The 25355-nt window shown below is 34.9% G+C and overlaps 1 protein-coding gene across 2 annotated transcripts in view; it reads left to right on the top strand.

Moving 5' to 3' along the window:
• ITGB3BP (integrin subunit beta 3 binding protein) overlaps nucleotides 1-25355 on the top strand; it is a 71840-nt gene that overhangs the window by 38135 nt on the left and 8350 nt on the right. Inside the window, exons 4-8 of one of the 2 annotated variants that reach the window (XM_059138234.1) lie at nucleotides 5346-5415; nucleotides 16775-16853; nucleotides 17481-17574; nucleotides 18086-18145; nucleotides 25139-25189. In XM_059138234.1, the coding sequence (XP_058994217.1) occupies nucleotides 5346-5415; nucleotides 16775-16853; nucleotides 17481-17574; nucleotides 18086-18145; nucleotides 25139-25188 (353 nt within the window). In that variant the 3' untranslated portion in view covers nucleotide 25189. The remainder of the gene's footprint in view (nucleotides 1-5345; nucleotides 5416-16774; nucleotides 16854-17480; nucleotides 17575-18085; nucleotides 18146-25138; nucleotides 25190-25355) is intronic. The other variant, XM_059138236.1, reaches the window with a different exon arrangement.

Below are 25355 nucleotides of genomic sequence, written 5' to 3'. Positions count from 1 at the left end.
AGTCACTACTAGAAAAAGTTTCCTGAAACTATGTGCATCTAAAACAAAAACAAAACATAATGAAATAGAACAGGAGTACAAGAAGAGACTCACAAATCCCTAATTATAGTAAATTTTAAAGTACCTCCTTCAGAAACTGATGAAATTAATAAAACTTAGGAAGGGTATAAACAATTTGAACATAGCCAGCAAGTGTGATCTAATGAGCTGTGGTCAAACAAGTGTAATACCCAACACATGATAAAGCATGTGTTTTACAAAAACTTTTACAAAAATATAACCAGTCTGGAGTCTCAAAATACTAAAATTGCTGTCACATTCTCTGACCAAAATTTTGTGTAGTTAGGAATCAATAATAAAAAGGCAGCCCTCTAAAAATTTTAGCCCATGTGTTTGGAAACCTAGAACCTTCTAAATAATTCATTGTTCAGAAAAATCATAATGGAATATATAAAATATTTAGAATTGAATGATGATGACAATAAAAACTTAGAGGAAAACTTTAAATACTGAATTATACTAAAACAGTCCTTAGTGGAAATTTTATACTTATAAATGCATATATTTAGGAAGGAAGAATGATTGAAAACTAATAAGCCAAGCATTTAACTCAGAAGGATGGAAAAAGAATAGAATGAATCCCAAGAAATACAAGAAAGGAAATAGTAAAAGATAAAAGATATTAAATACAAATAAAGTGTTAAATAGAAAACAAGGCAGTGATAAAGAAAAGCAACAAAATCAAAAGCAGTTTCTTTGAAAAGACTAATCAAATGGTAGACCTCTGGCAAGACTGATTTCTTTTTAAGTGGGAAAAGGAACAATATGTATTTCAAAGGAGCTGATAAATTACTATCAGGTTAAATATATGATGAGCAGTTTGAGATATATGGGCCAAATGCTTCTTAATGTGGTCTACAATCTAATTCGGATGAAAGATTTTAAAACTTACCATTCTACTTCTCAAATATTAATGTTTTAGTAGCTAAAAAGCAATTCTAATTTTCTCATTGATACCTTTCTGTTCAATAATATAGGTAATATTTTAAGAATATTACATTTCTTCCATGGGACTCAATAAAGGTATTTTGAATTTTAAAAAAAGAACCATTAACATTGTTATTTTTCATAAATTGATCCTCTAAAGCATTTCTTTGCTCTCCACTCTTGTTTAATAGTAATAATTTGGTTAATTAAAAGAATAACATGATTTCGGGGTATCTGAGTGGCTCAGTGGGTTGGATGTTGGACTCGGATCCTAACTCTGCCACTTACTAGTTTAGAGCCTTGGATAAGATATGTGGCTATTCTGTGCCTCTGTTTCCTCACCTGTAAAATGGGAATAAGAGTGACCAATGCAGAGTTTTGCAGATTAGTTTATATATGTAACATTTAAGATTTTATTTATTTTGACAGACAGAAATCACAGGGAGGCAGAGAGGCAGAGAGAGAGGAAAGGAAGCAGGCTCCCTGCTGAGCAGAGAGCCGGACGTGGGGCTCGATCCCCGGACTCCGGAATCATGACCCGAGCCAAAGGCAGAGGCTTTAACCCACTGAGCCACCCAGGTGCCCCAATATATATGTAACATTTAAAACAGTGCCTGGTCCTAAAAATACTATTTAAGTGTTAGCTGTTACCATTAACATCATTGATTATATTTCTAAACATCATGATCTGTTGAAAATTATCTTCATTAGTTAGAGAAGGGGCTCCCTGAGCCTTACCAGAAAGTCCAAATACAATTTTGGTTGGTTTGTTTGTTAAAGGGTAGTTTTCTTTTTTTTTTTTTTTTTAAGATTTTATTTATTTGACAGACAGAGATCACAAGTAGGTAGACAGGTAGGCAGAGCAGGGGTGGGAGGGGGCAGGAAGCAGGCTCCCTACTAAGCAGAGAGCCTGATGCAGGACTCCATGCAGGGACCTTGAGACCATGACCTGCGCCAAAGGCAGAGGCTTACTGAGCCACCCAGGTGCCCCCGAATACAATTTTGAATGTAGCCCAGATTCAGCGATGGTACATATTTCACCAGTGTTTTATGAAACTGTCTTTAAAGGAAATCACATTCACAAGTATTTGTTATATATAACCTAGCAAGAAAAAGTCTGTATAGAATCTACAGCTGTTTACTATATGTTAATTGCTAATAGAATGAAATGAAATAAAGAAAGCAGTTATTAGTAACTGGAATACTCTTTCTTTTTTCTTCTTTTTTTAGGGGGGTAGAGGGGCAGAGGGAGAGGGAGTGAGAGAATCCCAAGTCACAGAGCCAAATGCAGGGCTGGATCTCACAACCCTGAATTCATGACCTGAACCAAAATCAAGAGTCAGATGCTATAACCGACTGGACCACCAAGGAACCCCAGTAACTGGAATACTCTTAATAATATATTGGAGTCCCAATAGTCTCTGCTGACTGATCCAAGTGTTATTCTTAGAGATATAAAACTCCTCCTATTTAGCAATTGGAAAAGTATATTAGAAATGTAAGTCCTTCTATAAGAAGATTGAGATTAATGCTATTGATTATATTTTATAGAATAAGATATCTAATCCCCTTACCATAATAAAAATGTTTCAGCAGGCATTGAACACCTGGTGAAAATTCAAATAAAGCATTCTTTTACTATTTCTCACCTAACTTTATTGACTGATGGTACTAAAATGTGAAAATTAATTACAAGTTAAAGGAACAAAGGAATTTTAATATTTAATTGTGGACCTTTATTGAATGCAGACAGCATAGCACAAAATTCAGGAAATTAGTATTAACCTTTAGGCAAAGATTTTCTGAAAATAAGGTTTAATGTGTATCAGGGGATTTCATACCCAGCTTGATTTTTTTCTTTAAGAAAGATGGATTTTAACAAATTTTTTTTTTCCTCAAGAGTTCTCTAAAGTCATAAATAAAATATTGTTACTGTTTTTCCCTTTAATGCTTTGTTAAATAAACTCTTACTATTTGGAATTTAAGGGTAGAGACAAGTCAAATAATGAAAAGTTAAAATGAGAGAGATAACCAGTACTTTAGGAAGATCTCTAAATCATAACTTTTTCTCTTTTTAGAATTAAAGACTATTTTGAGTTAATTTAGTTATGATACAGTTTTAGGGTTTTTTTTGGTTTTTGGTTTTTTTGTTTGTTTGTTTGTTGGGGGTTTTTTTGAGAGAATCTATAAGATCTAAAGTAACAATGAGGGAAGTTATTGTTCATCAGTTTCTGAACCAACTTACTCAGTGAAATTTTAAATATCAGAGAATAGAAAATATACATTAAGTAAGCTTTTCCCCTAGTAATAGGAGCAAGTAAGAATAATGGAATAAAAATTAAGTGAAGGAAAAGGGTGCCTGGGTGGCTCAGTGGGTTAAGCCTCTGCCGTCAGCTCAGGTCATGGTCTCAGGGTCCTGGGGTTGAGGCCTGCACCAGGCTTTCTGCTCAGCAGGGAGCCGGCTTCCCAGTCTCTCTCTGTCTGCCTTTCTGCCTACTTATGATTTCTCTCTCTGTGTCAAATTAATTAATTAATTAATTAATTAATATTATAATATAAACATATTAATAAAAGATTATAATATAATAAAGAATAAATAAAATAAAAAATTCTTTTTAAAAAGGAAGCAAACAACAAAACAGCTTCTGTTAAAAAAAAAAATTAAATGAAGGAAAAGTGTCAACCAGCATTGGGAAGTCTGTTCCAGACAGTACATTAATATGTTAATGAATTATGTTTGAAAATTTAAAGAAATTGCCTTCCTGTTATTTCATCTAGAAGTATCGGATCCTCCTGCAGTAGTACATGGAGCTATACTTTCCAATTCATGTAGACACAGAGCATTTGGAGTGTGGCTTATCTGCACTGAGATGTGCTATAAGCATAAAATATGCACCATGTATCAAAGACAGTGTGAGAAAGAGAATATGAATGATCTCACTAATAATTTTATATTATTATGTGTCAAAATTGTAGTATTTTGAGTATATTGGGTTACATGAAATAATAAAATTTATTTCATCTGTTTTTCCTTTGTGAAGAATAAGGACATTGAGTTAAGTAATAGTTCCTGTGCCAGTTGTTAAACAAATGGAACAACATAATAATACATAGTGTAAGGAGGTTGTCACCAACTATACATTTAAAAAATGATTTCTTTGGACTTCATTAGTAGTAAAAAGTTTCAATTATTCATTTATTTGCTTGCTTATTCACTCAATAAACATTTATTAAAGGCAGTGTATGTAAGATATTAAGAATTTTTTTGCTGGGCGCCTGGGTGGCTCAGTGGGTTGGGCCGCTGCCTTCTGCTCGGGTCATGATCTCAGGGTCCTGGGATCGAGTCCCATATCGGGCTCTCTGCTCAGCAGGGGGCCTGCTTCCCTTCCTCTCTATCTGCCTGCCTCTGTCTACTTATGTTCTCTGTCTGTCAAATAAATAAATAAAATCCTTAAAAAAAAAAAGATTGTTTTTTTGCTAATATGTCCTCAAATACTTGTTATACATCAAATATGTTTGAAGTGTATGTTATACTGTACCATGAAGTACAGTAGAACCAACAACTAAATGGAGAACTCATTAAACAATTATCTACTTGACCACTAATAAGTACAAACATCATATTCTACTAGGCTGTAAAATCAAATTTACCTTTCAACCCCACACACAGGATCTTTCCAAGAATTTAGTAAATCATTATGCATTTTTTCAATATGCTTTTAAAGTCAGGCACATTTATCAAATTTATTTTACTGTGACATCACTAGAAACTTACTGTTTTGTAGATATAAATATCACCAACCGGGGCACCAGGGTGGCTCAGTGGGTTAAGCCTCTGCCTTTGACTCAGGTCATGATCCCAGGGTCCTGGGATCAAGCCGTGCATTGAGCTCTCTGCTTCTCCCTCTCTCTCTGCCTGCCTCTCTGCCTACTTGTAATCTCTCTCTCTGTCAAATAAACAAATAAAATCTTTAAAAAACAAAAATCACCAACCCACTGTTAACTTTGAGGCAAAAAATAGGAGTGAAATAATACAAACTGGAAACTTTAAGATGATATTGTTTATTGAAATATCTGATGAAAGTATCCTTTATCTCTAAAGTTTCGTTTTTTTCTACATAAAGTCATTATGAATAAAGTATTGGGATATTGGGAAATTTTAAAAAATAGCTATTGAAAAATTATTCATAATAGTGATTTTTCTTTTCTATAGCCAATTTTAGGATACTTTTTCTTTACTTCTCTTTCATTAGTCTACCTTTTTATTCTCTATCTAAAGTTTCGTGATCTAAATTCTATTTAAAATTTGACAATTTCCCCCTTAACTTTAAGTTCTTCTTTTTACTCTGTGTATATAGGAAAGAGGAAAAAATTGAGTCACCTCAGTTTAACCAAAAGGAAGAAATCTACAACAAAGGACAATGATGAGTAAGTTTATTATTTTTGAAAAATAAATACATGTCTTGAAAGAAAAGAGTCATATTTCTTAAAGTAATAATGTAAGAGAAATAACTTATTTGCAAAAATTAAAAAATAGTTTATACCTGAGTCGATATATTCTTTTTTAAAGAAATATATTTTGTATATATCACAAAAATATTTTGTGATGCATTTTGAAGGGTTCATGTGATCATGATATGTGATATCTTAACTTTTTAAAAATATTTCTTCATTTGAGAGAAAGAGAGAGTGCAAGTCGGCTGAGGAGTGGGAGAGGGAAAGAGAAAATCTCAAGCAAACTCCCCACTAAGTGCAGAGCCCATGCAGGGCTCAATTTCAGGACCGTGAAATCATGACCTAAGAGAAAACCAAGAGTTGAACACTCAACTGACTGAGCCACTCAGGTGCCCCTGTGAGATCTTAATTTTAATATTCATTGAGCACAGCTTCCCAGTCCATGAATAAGAGACCCACTTAAGATAAATCTGGGGAAAAACAACCTTTTCAGATTTTATATGGATGGAAAAGTAATCCCTCGTCTGGGAACATAGTGCCTAACAAAGAGCTGGTTCAAGAGCTAGGAACACAGTGAATGAAGCCAGCAGAGTAAGTGATCCAGAGGAACCCAGCATGCTTATATCCCAGCACCCAGCTATTTTCATACTGGCCAGCCAATGCTGCCTTGAATGAAGATAGTATTTACAAAAACCTACTTCTGTATATTCTAGGAAGAATAGTTAAATCTATCCACCGAGGCTGGAAAATTGAATTAACCAGAAGAGAGGGTTAAATTTTCAAAGTAGTTCTTATGTTCAGCTCATTGACCCTTTCAGCTATGTTGTGTTTGTGCTATGCAATATGATGGGTGGGTAAAAATGAAATTGGGAGCTTATGGCTTTATGTTGTAAGTTAATATACTTTGCCAAACTTAGAAATAAGTTATAAGTTATGTTTCAAAAATTTTTTACTCATTTAAGTGGAATTCAGAATGCATTTTCCATATAAATAGTGTTGTAACTAGTGATTATGACCCCAGAAGTCTGTTTTTTTTTTCATAATGTAGCTGAACTATAGTATTAACCGGTACTAGTCTAGAGTAAAATATGCAAAAATTGAATGCCATTTAGAGTATGACAAGGACAAAGAGAAATGTTTCACAAAGAAATTTCTTTGTTTGGCATCTCCTACATCTACCATCATATCTCCTTTATTTGCTTTTACTAGATGCTTTTCCTAGCCACGCTCCCCCAGCTCCAAATATTTTCATTTTCCCTGTCCCACAAGTATTTTTGTTGTAAATTACTACTCCTTCCTTCTCCTAGCAAAGTTCCCATTTCCTCAGTGAAACCCATTGCAACCAGATATTAAGAGGAAAGCGTTCTTTGGGTTCCCAGGTGGCTCAGTTGGTTAAACATCCAACTCCTGGTTTCAGCTTAGGTCATGATCTCGGGGTCATGAAACCCTGCATTGAGCTCCCTTCAGCATGGAGGCTCCTTCAGATTTGCTTCTCCTCCCACTGATGCTCTCCCTAAAAAAAAAAAAAAATTAAAAATCTTTCCCCAAAAAGGGAAAGAATTCTCTTTTTGTTTAACTTATTTCATGTATTTTTTAATTGGCAATGTATACACACAGAAAAAGAAATTTTACAAAAGGATATACAGTGAGAGCAAGTGGCAAGTAACACATTTTGAAAAGTATGATTTTATATTTGAAAGCAGATACATGGGTGTTGTGTAAACTGATGAATCATTGAACTCTGTCTCTGAAACTAATAATATACTATATGTTAATTAATTGAATTTAAGTTTTAAAAATTAAATAAATTAAAGCAGATACCTGCTAAACCAAATGAACTTCTGATATAATTATAGGAAGTATAACAAACTTAGGAATAAAAGTAGGCAGTGAAGGAGGAAAATTTTTTGGACAACAGAATACCACATAAAAAAGCAAAACTTAACCTTGCTTTCTGCCCAATCAGCCCCCCTTACGCTATTCTGACTTTTTATACTTTTATCCCTTCCTTAATTCTTCTGAACCCATCGATTTGCTTACAGTGCCAGATTTTTAACAATAGCTCTTGTAGCAGTGAGCTTTCAAGTAGCAAGGGAACAAGAACCCTTGTTATGAATCATTTAGGGATTTGCCTGTATTTATTTAATTTCTCTTAATATTTAGTTCTAAAGATCCCTGTTACTTATGTGTATCATTCCATTACTTGATATTAGAATTAGTGAACTTAAGGACAAGCCCAGGATATTTTACAAAAGATAAAAATAGGCTTGCTGATTTTTTTTTTTTGCACTCATTATATAATGAGTCAATCCCAGTCAATAAAGCCATTTTACTAGCTTTAATAATGGGTTCTTCATTTGTTCCATTTGTTTGGATTTCTTCTATTATCTTGTAAACCCATTCTAAAGCTTTGATTTTTGAAAACCTGAAATTAAATTGAACACTTCACATGTATACATCAGTTTTAAATGATATAACATTTTATTTTTTAATTTATTTTTAGATTTTATTTATTTATGATAGAGTGAGAGAGGGAACACAAGCACAGGGGAGCTGGAGAGGGAGAAGCAGGCTTCCTGCCAAGCAGGGAACCCAATATGGGGCTTGATCCCAGGACTCTGGGAACATGACCTGAGCCAAAGGCAGACACCTAAGAACTGACCCACCCAGGCACCCCAATATAGCATTTTATATTTTGTTTTGGAAATTGTGTAAGTTAGGGTTGTCCAGAGAAACAGAACCAAGTGCAGAGACATATACATGTAATAATATAATAATAATATAGTATTAATAAAATATAACAGTTGATAATAAAATGGCATTGATGTAATTGTTATTAATAATTAAAATGTATTGGGATGCCTTGGTGGCTCAGTTGGTTAAGCATCCAACTCTTGATTTCAGCCCAGGTTATAATCTCACAGTTGTGGGATTAAGCCCATTGGGCTCTGTGCTCAGCAGGGAGTCTGCTGGAGATTCTCTCTCCCTCTACCTTTACCCTTCCCCCCACTTGCACGCGCACACATGTTCTCTCTCTAAAATAAGTAATCTTTAAAAAAATGATTTAAAAATACTGATGATGAGTTTATATATATATGTGTGTGTGTGTATATATATATATATTTGCATATATAGAGATAGATTGATTGTGAAGAATTGGCTCATGCAATTAGAGAGGCTAAGTCCTACCATCTACCATCTGCAAGCTTGAGACCTAAGAAAGCCAGTGGTGTAATTCAAGTTCAAGTCCAGAGGCCTGACAACCAGGGAAACTGATGGTGTAAATCCTAGTTTAAGAGCAGAAGAGCGGGGCGCCTGGGTGGCTCAGTGGGTTAAGCCGCTGCCTTCGGCTCAGGTCATGATCTCGGGGTCCTGGGATCGAGTCCCGCATCGGGCTCTCTGCTCAGCAGGGAGCCTGCTTCCTCCTCTCTCTCTCTCTCTCTCTCTCTCTGCCTGCCTCTCTGTCTACTTGTGATCTCTCTCTGTCAAATAAATAAATAAAATTTAAAAAAAAAAAAAAGAGCAAAAGAGCAATGTCCCAATTCAAACAAGCAAGTAGGGGGAGTTGCCTGGGTAGCTCAATGCCTTTAGGGTCCAACTCTTCATTTCACTTCAGGTCATGTTCTCAGGGTCATGAGATAGAGCCTCATGCTGGCCATGGAGCCTGCTTGAGATTCACTCTTTCCCTCTCCCCCTACCCCTCCCCTCCATGCTTGCTCTCTTGTTCTCTCTCTAAAAAATAAAAGAAATTTAAAAAATAAAACAATTTAAAAAAATAAACAGGCTGGGAACCAATCCTCCCTTCCTCCACTTTTTGTTCTATTGAGCTCTTCAAAGAATTAAATGGTGCGCACCTACTACGGGAACCTTACAAAGTCAAATAGTACTGAAGTGGTTATACAGTGGTGATTTTTGAACTCCATCGTTCCTTCTATTAGTCAGCCTTTTTAAAATTCATGGGTTTATAGTGATAAAGGGTTTTTCCTAGCTTTCCCCTTTCCATGTTTGCAGCCTTTCTCAGAGACAGTAGATCTTTGGCTCCTAATAGCAGCAATATATTTTCATATTTGCTTAATCTTACACAAAATAGTTTTGGAATTCCTACACTCATAGTGCTATTAAAAACCAGCTTGCAAAGCATTCAAGATTTGTTTGCAGTCTTTTTTGTCTTTAATTTGATAGTATATAGACAAATTACTATGTTCAGAACTATGTGGATTAGTTCTCTTTTAATATTGTTTTCTATTTTAATTCCAGTGTAGTTAACAGCGCTATATTAGTTTCAGGTGTAAACTATAGTGATTCAGCAATTCGAAACATTACTCAGTATTCAGCATGATAATTGTACACATTAATCCTCATCACCCATTTCACCCATTCCCCCCCACACAAACACACACAGCTCCCCTCTGGTAACCATCAGTTTGTTCTCTGTCATTAAGAATCTGTTTCTTAGGATGCATGGGTGGCTCAGTGGTAAGCCGCTGACTTCAGCTCAGGTCACGATCTCAGGGTCCTGGGATCGAGTCCTACATCGAGCTCTCTGCTCAGCAGGGAGCCTGCTTCCTCCTCTCTCTCTCTCTCTCTCACTGCCTGCCTCTCTGCCTACTTGTGATCTCTCTCTGTCAAATAAATAAATAAAATCGTTTAAAAAAAAATCCCCTGTTTCTTGGGGAATGCTTGGGTGGCTCAGTCAGTTAAGCAGTCTGCCTTTGGCTCAGGTCATGATCCCAGGGTCTTGGGATCAAGTTCCAACTCAGGCTCCTTGCTCAGTGGGGAACCTGCTTCTCCCCTGTGTGCCACTCCCCCAGCTTGTGCTCCCTAGTGCTCTCTCTAACAAACAAAATTTTATTTACTTTTTTTTTTTTTTACAAACAAAATTTTTAAAAATCTTTAAAACATTTTAAAAAAAGAATCTGCTTATTGGTTTGTCTTCTTTGCTCATTTATTTCTTAAATTCCAGGTACGAGTGAAATACAGTACCTACCTAAGTCCATTCACATTGTTGCAAATGGCAAGATTTCATTCTTTTTTATGGCTGAATAATATTCCAGTGTGTTTGTGTATGTGTATGTGTATGTATCACATCTTCTTTACCCAGTTCATCAATTGATGGACACTTGGGCTGCTTCCATAATTTGGCTATTGTAAATAGTGCTGTAGTAATCATAGAGGTGCATGTATCCCTTTGAATTAGTGTTTTTGTATTTGGGGGGTAAATACCCAGTGGTGTGATTACTGGATAGTAGGGTAGTTCTACTTTTAACTTTCTGAGGGACCTCCATGCCGTTTTCTACAGTGGCTGCCCCAGTTTGTATTCCCATCAAACATGGGAAAAATGGTTCCATTTTCTCCACATCACTTGGGTTAGTTCTTTGAAGAATTAGTTATTCACCTGAAGTAGTTAGGTTCTCTTGTTTCTATTTGTATTCAATTTTAATCTTTTTTCTCTCATCCTTTTTAATTTTTTTAAAAGATTTTATTTATTTGACAGAGAAAGACACAGCGAGAGAGGGAATATGAGCAGGGAAAGTAGGAGAGGGAGAAGCAGGCTTCCTGCTGAGGGCTCAATCCCAGGATCCTGCGAACATGACCTGAGCTGAAGGCAGACACTTAACGACTGAGCCATCCAGGAGCTTCTGATTTAATTTTTTTAACGATGTAAAACATTAACATGGTTCCAAAAGCCAAAACTTTACAAAAAAGTATATTCAGAGACGTGTCACTCGCTGCCCCATTCTTTCTATCTACTCCCTGTAGGTAACCAAATTCGTTAATTTCTGGTTTACCTTTCTTGTGTTTATTTTTATAAAATTAGGTTGTTTCATTTCTTTTTTCTGATTTCCCTTTTTATATGAAGATGGTGTATAATATATACTCTTTTATACTTTTTGTTTTTCAATTATGTATTCATAGTCCTAAAATGACACCCTGTTAATCAGTTTGGCAAGTTTTAAATATAAGAATTCTTCCAACAGGAAAATATAGTTCCTTATTCTAGGCTTAAAATTTTTTACCCAGAAAACAAGCAGTTAGTGACATGTCAATAAAACTCATTTATAAACAAACACCTACACATTAATATTTTATGTGAAGTTCCATATCCTTTATATTCTGAAAGGAAAATATATTATATAATTCACTGCCATTAGCTTTTCTTCCTCTTGGCAGTTTGCTGCTGGCTACTGTCACTGCTATGAAAATGCAGTAATGGTGACTATCCTTCTGCAGGGTTTACTTCCATTAAACTTTTAATTTTCAGATTGTAGATTCACATGCCATTGTGAGAAGTAAAATAGATCATGTGTAACCATTTCCCACTTTACTGACATGATAACATCTTGCAAAACTGTGGGACAGTATCACAACCAGAAAATTGACATTGCCACAGTCCACTGGTTTTTATTCAGATTTCTGAAGTTTTACATGCACTTGGTGTTGTGTGTGTGTGTTCTTAGTTCTGTGTAACTTTATCACATGTGTAGATTCACCACCACCAAGATACAGGACATTCCCATCACCACAAAAGTTTCTCCTGTTGTATAAAGGTTATTTTTAGCCATTGGCTTATTCTCTTGTAGATAAAAAGTAATTTATTTTAGATTTTTAAAAAATTTCTACACTAATCCAAATAAAATCTTTCTAATTGTAAAGAATTATGCTAGAGAGGTGCCTGGGTGGCTCAGTGGGTCAAGCCTCTGCTTTGCCTCAGGTTGTGATCTTGGGGTCCTGGGATCAAGCCCCATACCGGGCTCTCTGCTCAGCAGGGAGCCTGCATTCCCCCCCCCTCCACCTTCCTCTCTGCCTATCTCTCTCTCTCTGTCAATAAATAAATAAAATCTTTTATTTTATTTTATTATTATTTTTTTTATTACTTATTTATTTGACAGATAGAGATCACAAGCAGGCAGAGAGTCAGGCAGAAAGGAGGAAGCAGTCTCCCTGCCAAGCAGAGAGCCCAATGCGGGCCTCAATACCAGGACCCTGGGATCATGACCTGAGCCGAAGGCAGGAGCCCTAACCCACTGAGTCACCCAGGCGCTCCAAAATCTTTTAAAAATAAAATAAAGAATTATGCTAGAACTGGGCTTTTTGTTTGTTATGAATGCAGTTAATTGTGACAGGTAGCCGCTGTCCAGAATTCTAAGTCTGGGGGAAAAAAAGAATTCTAAGTCTGAGTTAGTGTTTATTATATTTTAAGCATTCAGTAATGCAACAAGAATCGGATTTATGGATCATTTTCTTCTTAAATCTTCTTAAATCACCCAGTCTCTAAGGGTGAGTTAGTTGAACATGGTTATCAAAAACTTAAAATGAAAATAAAGTCATGCCTGTATTCTGTAGGTACATAAAGACTAAAAGAGAGACCAATATTGACAAGAGACTTACCTTTCAACTGTTCAAAATTTTTGACATGGAAGAATGAAAACCTTCCCCCAAAGATCGATAACAAGATGGGCATGCCCATTTTCACCACTAGTACTCAACAGTTTACAGGAAATTCTAATCAGAGTAATTAGAAGGACGGAGGGAAGGGAAGAAGAAAGAAAACAAAAGATAAAACTGTCTCTGTTTGCAGACAACATGGTGCTATATAGAAAATTCCAAAGAATGCACAATGACTGTGTTCCTTATTATGTAACTCTGAATAATTAATTTGTTTCAGTTTCCATATCTGTAAAATCGTATAGATAATGTTTATCACAGAGTGTGATTTTAAAGATTAAGATAGAGCTTGTAAAAAGTAGCAAGTACCATGCTTTGACTTCAGAAAGAGTTAAAAAAAAAAAACTTAGCAATGTATTTCATCATTACAGTCCAGCTATCATCATTCAAAATAATCAGATAAGTAGAGGTTCTGTGACCAATTTACCTTTTTCTCTATAAGACATATTATTAAGAGGACAAAGAAAACCCTGAGGATTCTGTCCTTGTAATGTACATATAACTTTCAGGTTTCTTGAGATTATATACAAATACATCTCTTATAGGTAGTGACTTTGATGTAAATTATTAGAAATGGAATTAACTAAGAGTTTATTGTAGCCTTTGAGAGAATATGGTACCAACAGAGTAGTAAGGCAAAAATCTGAATATAAAGGTTTAATTTCAGTGTGGAGGAACAGAGTTTGTGTTTAGACCATTATTTTGAGAAGTGGTTTGTGGGGAATAAAAGAATGTTCATTAAATTAAGTAAAAGCAGTAAGCAGTATCAAGGGCCCAGCAAATCATATACTTGTAATATTGACCATCAATACTGCTGTTAGATTTCTGTAGCACTCACAGTTTAGGCCAGAGAGTGAAGAATCCAAATAGGTAGGAAATCCAGGATTACAGATTAGAAGGACATGTGTGTGGCAGAAGGTTAAGGGGCTTTTGTTCTTTTTGTAACTATCCCCAACTTTTTAAAAACGTAATTGACAAATAAATTTGTATATATTTAAAGTGTATAATGTGATGATTTGAAATATGTGCGTGTGTATGTACCCATTCCATGAAACTTGTTGCTATCAAGATGGGAGGAGTTGATTTCCTTCAGAAAGAAGTAAAAGGAGAGGAAAGGAGATTAAAATAAAAATGGGCTGGCTGGCTCAGTCAGTGGAGCATTTGACTCTTGATCTCAGGATCCTGAGTTTGAGGCCCATGTTAGGCATAGAGTTTACTTAAAAATTAAAATAAAAATTTAAAAAAATGAAATAAAAATGAAAAGGATGATGGATTATCTACTAGACTACTGGAAGACAAGTTTCCCTGAGAAAGCAGCTCAAGCATGTGAAGGATATTCTGAAAACAGTTTCCCGAGTTATTTGATACTCAGGCCATACGGCTCTCCAACATTGTCAAAAACAGTTTGCCTAGCTGAGGCCCTCAATAACTATTTTAACTTGAGAAACAGAATTATTAACAGGTCCTTTGGAGATGCTACATGCACAACTCCTGGGAGCACCATTCCCATCTTAATCTATCTTAACAGGCTCCTTGGAGTCATTCAAGTGGCAGCCCTGTAGGACCCACTCTTCCCACATAATTCCATAAGGGTCAACAAGGTATATCATCTGTTCTTCAAAGTGTGGTGGGTAAGATGGTGTAGAGAGACTATCACTTCAGTCCTCCCAGGAAAAGAGTGCAAGGTGAAGAGCCCTTAGCATTGCTTCTCATGGTGAAATAGCTCATTTGCCCCAGCATTGCCCCTGTGAGGCAGTGAATAACGTTGATAAAACATTAGGGGAAGCTAGAGGTTCCCAGCCCTGGGTGGGAATCATTTAAACCCACTTGCTCCTTGAGACTTTTGGAGCTCAATGGAAGTACCTGGAATTCCTTTATGACACTATCTTTTAAACTGAGGTTCAGGTACTAAGCAAGTAAGACCTCTGACAGGTGATTCTTCATAGAAATACATGATAATAAGGGAAAACGTTTAAAGAAAAAAGATCACCTGCAATTCCATTTTCCTCACCTAAGTTTTAGGTTTTGCCTAAATGCTGTTTCTCCATTCCTTGCTTACATACCTCATATATTTTACTTGGATGAAACATACTGTACATATTCATTGTGTATGAAAACTTAACATATCATGTTAGTCTAATTTTTAATAGTACAGAAATGTTAATGGATAACACTGATATGGTTTTGAAAGCATTTAAATATAATTTCTGGCTTCTTTTCATAAAATCAACAGTACAGATCTGTGATCTCTGAAACATTAGTCACTAGCCAGTCACACATGAGCCTCTGAAATGTGACTAGTCCGAAATGAGATGTGCTGTAAGTATAAAGTACACACTGGATTTTGAAAAAAAGCATAAAATAGCTCATGAATAATTTTTATTGATGATACTTGAAATGATAATACTTTGGATATATTAATTAAAATATATTATTAAAATAAATTTCACTTGTTTCTTTTTACTTCTTTTAGTATGGCTACTGGAAAATTTTAATTACATATGTGGCTTACATTTTATATCAGACTGCACTGATATAGATTATAAAATTGGAACAGACACTAAAACTAGAACAATAAGGGAACGATTAAATCATCTTTGGTATGTTTACTAGGTACAGTATTACACAGCCTTGAAAATTACAAATCTATGGGTGATGTGGCCAAAAAATATATATGTAATATTATATTTAGGAAAGTATGATATAAAGTCATATAAATTGTTTCAAAAAAAGAACCTAAAAATTTTTCCTATACGCTAATATGCTAACTAGCGATATGTTCAGGAGGTAAGATTACAAATGAAGTTTTCTTTGTTTTGAAATTTAAAAGAATACCTTTATAATCTTTATCACACTGAAATTTATTTATTTGTTTATTTTTTTAAAGATTTTATTTATTTATTTATTTGACACAGAGAGATCACAAGTAGGCAAAGAGGCAGTCAGAGAGATAGGGGGAACCAGGCTCCCCACTGAACAGAGAGCCTCATGTGGGGCTCAGTCCCAGGACCCCGAGATCATGACCTGAGCCAAAGTCAGAGGCTTAACCCACTGAGCCACATAGGCACCCCCACACTGAAATTTATTAAGCCATAAATCTTTTTTTTTATTTTTAAGATTTTATTTATTTATTTGACAGACAGAAATCACAAGTAGGCAGAGAGGCAGAGAGAGAGGAGGAAGCAGGCTCCCCACGGAGCAGAGAGCCCGATGCAGGGCTCGATCCCAGGACCCCGCGGTCATGGGCTTTAACCCACTGAGCCACCCAGGCGCTCCATATCTTATTTTTTATTTAAAAAAAAAAAAAAATCACTGGGTAACACTGACTCATAGACTTAGATCAAGATAAATAAGGAGAGTGGTAAAATTAGGGTTCTCAGGGGCCCCTGGGTGGCTCAGTGGGTTAAAGCCTCTGCCTTTGGCTCGGGTCATGATCCCAGAGTCCTGGGATCAAGCCCCGCATCGGGCTGTCTGCTCCGCGGAGAGCCTGCTTCCTCCTCTCTCTCTCTCTGCCTGCCTCTCTGCCTACTTGTGATCTCTGTCTGTCAAATAAATAGATAAAATCTTTAAGAAAAAAAAAAAATTAGGGTTCTCAGAGTGGTACTGTGGAGAAAAGAGCAAGCCAATTAACTCCATTTCACATCCTCTCCCCCTGTTCAGTGGGAATGAAAGAAAGCAAAAACGCCTACAGCAGGATGACTGAGAATATATGTTGTGTTTATAAAGAGATGAAAGAATGAAGGAGGAACATTTACATCTTTTACCACCTTGTAAAGAAAAGGATTAGAAAACTGAATTTAAGATCTTTTAAAAAGAATTAAAGGTGTGAAAATGACTTACTATGTTTAAATGCTTGATCTTGGTAATTTTTTTTTTTCATTCATAGATTCATGGTGTTGCTAGTTAAAGTTGAGAAATCATCAGAAGAAATAATGGAAATAATGCAAAATTTAAGCAGTCTACAGGTTAGCTTCCCCCCCCCTTTGGGGCATGTAATTTTTCATATGTCTGTTACCTCAATTGAAAAAGGAAAATAGGGGGGCGCCTGGGTGGCTCAGTGGGTTAAGCCTCTACCTTTGGCTCAGGTCATGATCCCAGGGGCCTGGGATCGAGTCTCGCATGGGGCTCTCTGCTCAGCAGGGAGCCTGCTTCTCCTCATCTCTCTCTCTGTCCGTCTCTCTGCCTATTTGTGATCTCTCTCTCTCTGTCAAATAAATAAATAAAATCTTAAAAAAAGAAAAAGGAAAATAGGAAAGAAGCCCCAGCTTGGAGAATTCAATCCAGAAATGAATTCGCAGGGAATATGTCTAATTTCCTTTTCATGGGAATTTTTCCAACCAACTGAGCCACCCAGGCGTCCCTCATGGGAATTTTTCTTATAGGAACATGAATTAACTATAATATTTTAGTAATATGTGACTTTTTCACATTTTAAAGCTTGCAGTACTTGACCTGCCAAAAAAAATTAAATTTCCCACCACAGATTTTAAGCTTTTCAGATGAAAGAAACCATAAACTATATTTTCACTAGACTTGTCAGTAATATTATATTTGTAGAGAACTTAACTTATTTAAGATGTCTTTTTTTTTAGGCTTTGGAGGGCAGTAGAGAGCTTGAAAATCTCCTTGGTGTCTCACATGCATCATGTTTCTTACAAAGAGAAATGCAGAAAATGAAAGAACTAAGTAAGAAAAATTCATGAGTTTTCAATGGTATCTCTCCATTCCTTATTTGTAAATGTAAATATAGATGCTAATGTGTTCAGTTTTAGAGATAAACCTAATTTTCCCAAATTTAAATCTGATAGAATTTTTTATATATGGCATTACTTAACATGTAATGGACATATTATTTAGAGAATAAGAAGCCATATATATATATATCTTTTGCCAGGATATGTTACTTTAGGGATTCTTGTTGAATATGAAGGAAAAGAATATGCCTTGCAAACTGATAACCAGACTTTTTAAAAATCTGATGCTTATTCTTTAAATATAGGATATAATAAGGTATTGCATTTTGTACTTGATACCTGTGTATATTACTTCAAATTATTTTTTTCTCATGAAGTTATCCCAGGATGAGAAATTATTCATATGCCATGCTAATTCTTAACGTGAGTTTTTTTTTTGTTGGGTTTTTGTTTTTGTTTGTTTGTTTGTTTTGTTTTTTGGTTTTGGGGTTTTTGTTTTTTAGTGATAAAAGTAACAGAACAAAAACTGCTTGAAAAGAAGAGTTCAGGACTTCCCAACAAAGGTAAAGAATTGTGTTTTCATTTATATAAAAAAATCCTTTCATCTCATTTCATTATCAAAAACCAGTCATCATGAGTCCTTTTTTTAGTGTGATCTTTTTAAAAGATCATAAATCTCATTTGCAAACCTTATACTGAATTTGACAGACCATGTCTGATAAGATAACTTCCCTGATGATTAAACTTTTAAAATAACTTTTTGAAATACAATGTTCAGTGTAAGATTTAAATTTGGTCTTTTTATTAAAAGTTCTTGAGAATATAGACAAATAGGGAGAACAAAGCATTAATATATAGCAACTTTTAATGGTGAATTAGGATTACACAGAGCATAAAAAGTTACTTTGTAACCAGTGTTCTGAAAACTTTTAGATCATTAATGATGTTTGATCTACTGTGAACTCATATGCCTCTGAGCGTTTCACAGTATGGGAAACTAAATTAGCAGGTTTTCGCATAACACATGCACATCCATACCTCAGTAAGCAAAATGATCATGGACTATAAACTATTAAAACCTTTAGACCAACTTAAGAGAGATCATTTTAGTATTACTGACATGAATGCCATTTTGCAATCTCTGCAAGTGGAGATTGGCCTTTAAACGGGTAGCCATGTTTTAGTCTACCATTTTTGAGTTACCAATGACTACCATTTATAGTAATGGACCAGTAATTACTATGTACTAGGATCAGCGAGCAGATCTTTGTAGCAACTTTGCAAGATATTATCATTGTCATTATAGATAAGGAACAAAGACAAAAAATGTTAAGTTACTTGCCCAAAGACACTACTACTTAAGTGTCAGAGTAGAGATTGCAATTAAAGACTAGTCTAACCTCAAGTAGTATGGTTTTTCTCATTGTTCCATGTTCCCTCTTCCTACAACAAATGCAGTTGTCTAGTCATCCCAGTGTTTAGATTCAAACATATGAGGCATAACTGAAACCACTTCAGCCAGTGTAGTATATTAGACTGCATTTAGGATCTTTTACAAGCCAGTGATGAGTTTGCACTGGAAAGTGCTGGGATTCCCTGTTCCTTCTGAAGGCCACCTGGGTAATGCAGGGCACTAGCCCTGGCAGGATTCCTCCAGGGCTCATGTGGGAAGAGAGCTGAGCAGGTTTCCTGAGCCATTCAGTAGAGCAGCTAACTTTCACTATGATCCCAAGAATTTTAAGACTATGAAGTTAGCTTTTAGGAAAGGCTTCTATATTTCTATATTTCTATATATATTCTATATATTTAGGAAATCTCTTCTATACTGTGAAACTGGCTTATAATGTGTAGCTGGGTTTCAGTCTCTTTTAACTTGACAAGTTTTAGAGGATCATAAGGGTAAATTAAAATGTTTACTATTTCCAAAGCAGAGGAAATCTTTCTTCTATATATTATGTGCTAGTGGTGTGAATTTTTTTCAGTCTGTAATTTTCTAGAATTGACTAGAATTAGGCTTTACAGAGTTGACTTTCACTAAATTTTGAGAAATGAGGAAGGGAAAATTGTAGAATAAATAAGTGAATTGTCACTTTAATAATGAGAAAAAGTTTTCCAAAAGTATTGTTGCCTTCCCTAAATATTTATTAAGATTTTGAAGTTATATTCCATGTGTTAAAAATTATCTCCTTTCAGTTACCTAGTATATACCAATCCTTTGTGTGTTTATGCATGACCAGCCTCAAAACTATTTTCTAGTATTTTAGGCATTGGAACTGACTTGCCCATTACCAAGTTTTCCTTAAGGACTGTTTGCTCATGCATAAAGGAGATTCTTATGACTAAATCATGTTTTAAAATGTCTAATTAGGGCGCCTGGGTGGCTCAGTGGGTTAAGCCGCTGCCTTCGGCTCAGGTCATGATCTCAGGGTCCTGGGATCGAGTCCCGCATCGGGCTCTCTGCTCGGCAGGGAGCCTGCTTCCTCCTCTCTCTGCCTGCCTCTCTGCCTACTTGTGATCTCTCTCTGTCAAATAAATAAATAAAATCTTAAAAAAAAAAAAATAAATAAATAAAAAATAATAATAAAATGTCTAATTAGCACTGATTATTTGTTGTGGTTTAAATGAAAACTGAGGGGCACCTGGGTGGCTCAGTTTGTTGGGCGGCTGCCTTTGGCTCAGGTCATGGTTCCAGAGTCTTGGGATCAAGCCCCAGATCCTGCTCCCTGCTCAGGAGAGCCTGCTTCTCTCTCTCCCTCTGACTGCCGCTTTGCTTACTTGTGCTATCTCTCTGCCAAACAAATAAATAAAATCTTTGAAAAAAAAATTTTAATGAAAACTGAATTTAGATAAATAAAATGTATAATAGCTATAAAAATATATACTAGAATATATGTCATCTTCCATTTCTGTATCTTGGCAAGAGCTGCATTAGCTTTTATATTTCCCAAGGTATTCAGATCTTCATTCGTTTTTCAACTAATTTTTTTTTTTTAAGATTTTATTTGTTTATTTGACAGAGAGAGAGAGATCACAAGTAGGCAGAGAGGCAGGCAGAGAGAGAGGGAGAAGCAGGGTCCCTACTAAGCAGAGAGCCCAATGCATGGCTTGATCCCGGGACCCTGGGATCATGACCTGAGCTGAAGGCAGAGGCTTTAACCCACTGAGCTACCCAGGCACCCCTTTTCAACTAATTTTTTTTAAGTGCTGTTGCCTGAAAAATCTTTTGAAGCTTACTTCCTTTATAATTTGAGTTTGAGTGTTTTTACTGAGTGTTTTCCCTTCTTCTCTCTTTGGTTCATAATATATGTATTTTTTTATTTTGGTGGTTTTGTTTTGTTTTTGATTAAAGATGATGTACATCAACACATTTATACACATACAATTTTTTTTTGCTGAGTTCATAACTTCCAACCTTTTTTATTTATACCTTCATTTGACAAGGACTTTGCTAGTATTTTTGACATCTCAAACTAATTTGCTTTAGATGTTCCTTATTTGGGGATCCAACCTTCAACTTTTTATAGAAATTTCTCCTTTACTTCTTTCTTTTACTGTGCTGTTATCCAGAATTGTTTAAAATTTAAAATGTTTGGGGAATCTTTTTAATATTAGAAATTATATAATATAAAAATAACTCCCATAATATGTATGAGATTTGTTTTATTAGGTACTTAATGAAAATAACAAATTACTTGTTTCATGATCAAAACAATGTCCTTCAGATTCTCATAAAATTTTCCTAGAATAGTTAAAGTAGACGGTATCAGGAAAATTCCAACATTTATGCTGTTGGGACTCTTCATGTTGGTCCTGTAGTTCTATTTGTTTTTGCATGTCACTGCTAACTTGTTTTAGCATCAATTGCAGTCTATATTACCGGCCGAGCAGTATAACTGTGAAAATAACATGCTAGTGTTTTAAATAAATAGACATCTGACACACATTCTTAAGCTTTTATGTAACATTCAGGGGAAATTAAAATGTATACAATAACATGAAAAGGTACACTGAGATTTACATAGTTTTAAAAAGAACTGGACATTGCAAATCAGGGAATGCTTTGATAGAGTATATGAATAAAAGAGGCTCTCCCCTGCTAAATACAAATTTCTTAAACAAAGGAAAGCTTTCTCTCTTTTTTCAGTTACTTAGGAAGTAAGCCTGACTTCACTTTCCTTAATAATATTGGCTTTATGACTCTTAGAAAAATAATGAAATGAAAGGTCCTTTTTCTGTTAGATTTAGATGTGAATTTTCATAATTATTCTTAATTTGTTATGCTGAAGATATAAAACATGGCCATTCAGTGGGTTGATACAGATGGAATGTCACATTATCATCACATGGTAAGGCATGAAATTTATTTACTTTACATAATCAACCTCTACTTAAAACAACTTGATACAAATATTCCTAAGTCAATAGATGGTATTATATAGTACTTAGTATTTTCATTTTTTTCTGGAAATATTAAAAAATACCATCATTGTTTGCCTATGACCAGTACTTCCAGTAAACAAAATGTTTTTGAAAAGAATGTAAGCAAATTGTAGAACAGTTGCCAATATATGCAATCTAGACACTTAGCTTTAGTCCAAAACATATTTTATCTGTTTTGAGAATAATTGTGTAGGTTGCAGTATGCATATTTGAAATGAAATGTAACCATCTGAACTTTACATTGTTCAAAAAAGTTGATTGTCTCAGCTATTTGTAATACAAAATATTTCAGAATTTCTAGCTGTGGCCTTCAAAAGAAAAGCACAAACTATAACATTTCTGTTTTCTTTAGCTACCTTACTGTCTTACATTGTAAAATACATCTGGGTCATAGGATTTTAAGTTTTCAAATTCTTGGACTACAGGACAAATTTTAAACTCTTTTTGTTCTAAGACTATAAAATAGTTTGATATGGCCTTTTCATTCTAACCACCCACGGAAGTATTTTTTAACTTAAAAATACGTTGTTCTTTCCCCCACTCAATCTTGAAAAAGTATTTATCATATTGGCCAAATAATTTTACTCCCTAGAAAACTACTACCCTTTTTGTTTTTTTATATCTTAACATTAAACATTAACATTTTTTAAATACTTCAGTTTTAAAAGTACTAAGTTTGAAGTCGAGACATGATGAGTTTTAGAAGAAACAACAAAAATTCCTTCCTGTGCCTTAATGTTCTTGGTTTATCTGGAGATAAAAAAAAAATGGAGATACTAGTTTTGGTGACCTAGATCTACATTAATCTACAACTATAGTCCTTAGCTCTTTCTCAGAATTCACCTACCATGTATGTTGTATGTGGTTCATACCTTTCCTATTAATAATGTTAATGCCCCTGTCTTACACTATTCATCACTGTTTGGGGGATATATTTTGACTGCTTACTTGAGATTTGTCTAGAATTTAAGAAAAAACAAACTGATCTATTACTTTTCAAAGCCTTTTAAATAATTTCTTCTGCAATTTGAATTTTTGTATACCTCTTTAGAAGTATGATCATTTTAATCTTTTAAATAATCAGTTAAAAAAATTAAACCATAGATTTGAACTAACTTAATAGCAATTATGTGTTTAAGAGGTGTAAATAACTTGCTATCAGACATTACGAATATCCAGGTGCTCTGTATGTGCTGATGACAACAAAATTGAAACGAAAGACTGTAATAATTCTGACTGGTTTTCTCTGCAGAAGATATTGATTATTTGTGTGTGGTGAGAGATTTGGAAAATTCAATTAAAGGAGTTGTGCAAAGGTTTCATAAATTTTCCTTCTACAGCATGTACACAGACATTGTTGCGTATTAAATCAATGCAGCACTTCACAATATATTTTCTTTGAAACATAAAAATAAATAACATTTAAACAGTTCTGCTTACTACAGAAACAAATTTTATTTTCTGTGAAGCATTTAGTCATGTGCTATCACTGACTCATACACATTTGCCAGCTGTAACAAATTTTATAGACATTTTCTCCAGAGACATATCTCACATACTATGAATTTTTAAATGAGCAAATGGTGAAGAAGGGATGTCAGCAATATAAAAATTGATCAGTTAAAAGATAAAAGCATAAGTAAAGAGATTTGTATGGTAGTCTTAATAGGTTTTATTAAATAAAAATACTATAAAAAGACAGTAATGAACAGACTGAAGACTAACCATTCTTGAGGTGGAGAAAAATTATTCTGGCACATTTAGTAGAAATTGGTTTTATGTCACCTGACAGGTGAACATTTTTTTCCCCCATTTTAACTCTTAGAGTAGTCAGAAATGCGCCTCAGAAAAGAGTTAGATAAAATTTCTAAGTGGTTTATGTATTAAACACATATATAAAATAATATAGCAGGTATTTATGGTGTCATATAGCTAATTATATAGTTAAAAGCAGGACTTCTGTAAAAAGTATTAGGTGATTTTTCCTCCAGCTCAGATCTCATGCAGGAGGAAAGACATTTGAATGCATATGTTCCCACCATGTGACTTCAGCCCTCTGGAATCTCTCTCTTTGTGGACTCCAGACCTCTCTACTGCTTCTCTCTCCACCTTGATTGCTCTTTCTTCCATCTCTGTCTAGTAAATTCCTGCTCATTCTTTAAGGTCAGCCTCAGATGTCACATCCTCTGTGTAACTTTACCCAGCTTGCCTAGGTAAAGCTAAATTGCTTCTTCTGGCCTTCTACAACACTTGTCTAAATGTTTATAAATGTATTATGCTGTAGTATTGTAGTGTATTGTAATTGTCCAGTTACAGGGCTCCTGGGCTCCTCCTTGGCAAACAAACAAAGCTCATATCTCTGTATTATAGCCCCAGAGCCTAGTATATAACCTGATAGAAGGCCCACAATGCATGTTCAATGAATGAGTAAAAATAAATGCCACTCTAAGAATTTTTTAAAGGAATTTAAATATTTTCAAATCCTTATAAATCATGATCTCCTTTGAGGCACCTGGGTGACTCAGTGATTTAGGCCACTGCCTTCAGCTCAGGTCATGATCTCAGGGTTCTGGGATCGAGCCCCGCATTGGGCTCTCTGCTCGGCCTGGAGCCTGCTCCCCCACCCCGCCCTGCCTGCCTCTCTGCCTACTTGTGATCTCTCTTTCTTTGTCAAATAAATAAATAAAATTTAGGAAAAAAATTATGATCTCCTTCCGTGCCTCATCCATTTAATATTTACTGAATGCCTATGATGAGCCAGGCCCTTTTCTAGCACTGGGGATACAGTAATGAACAAGGCAAACATAGATAGTCCTGCCCTCGGTATTGTAGAATCAGTCACCAAAGAGAAATAATTTTAACAAAGCATAAGCATACATAATAATAATAAAGTCTTTTTGGCACTTTTTATCCTAAATTCTTAAATGTACATTCTGAAAGAGAATTGGGCAAATTGGTAAGATGTTGAAATGAGAATTTATAACTCCAAAGCTATTTGTAAGGTTAAATAAAGCTTTAGGTTCTTTAATTTCATTTGATTCAGCATTTATTCTACATCATATACTGTGACAACTTACTTTGAACTGTTTTCTGAAAAAAATATTTTTTTCTTATAGGATTGTATCATCTTGACAGCTATGAATTCCTTAAGGGCATTTTAAACTAAGGTAGGCTTTCACCATTCTAATAAAGGTTAGCCTTGTTAAATTTCACTGTTTTGTTCAGATGGAAACATTTTATTTATATTATCAAATTTGATACTGTCTATGAAGAAAATAAGGACATGAGCTTTGGAGGTGTTTTTGAAATTACATTTAATCTATTTTTATAAAT

Source organism: Mustela lutreola, chromosome 10 (assembly GCF_030435805.1).
Source record: "Mustela lutreola isolate mMusLut2 chromosome 10, mMusLut2.pri, whole genome shotgun sequence".
Classification (NCBI taxonomy): Eukaryota; Metazoa; Chordata; class Mammalia; order Carnivora; family Mustelidae; genus Mustela; species Mustela lutreola.
This window is presented reverse-complemented; position numbering and strand designations above follow the sequence as displayed.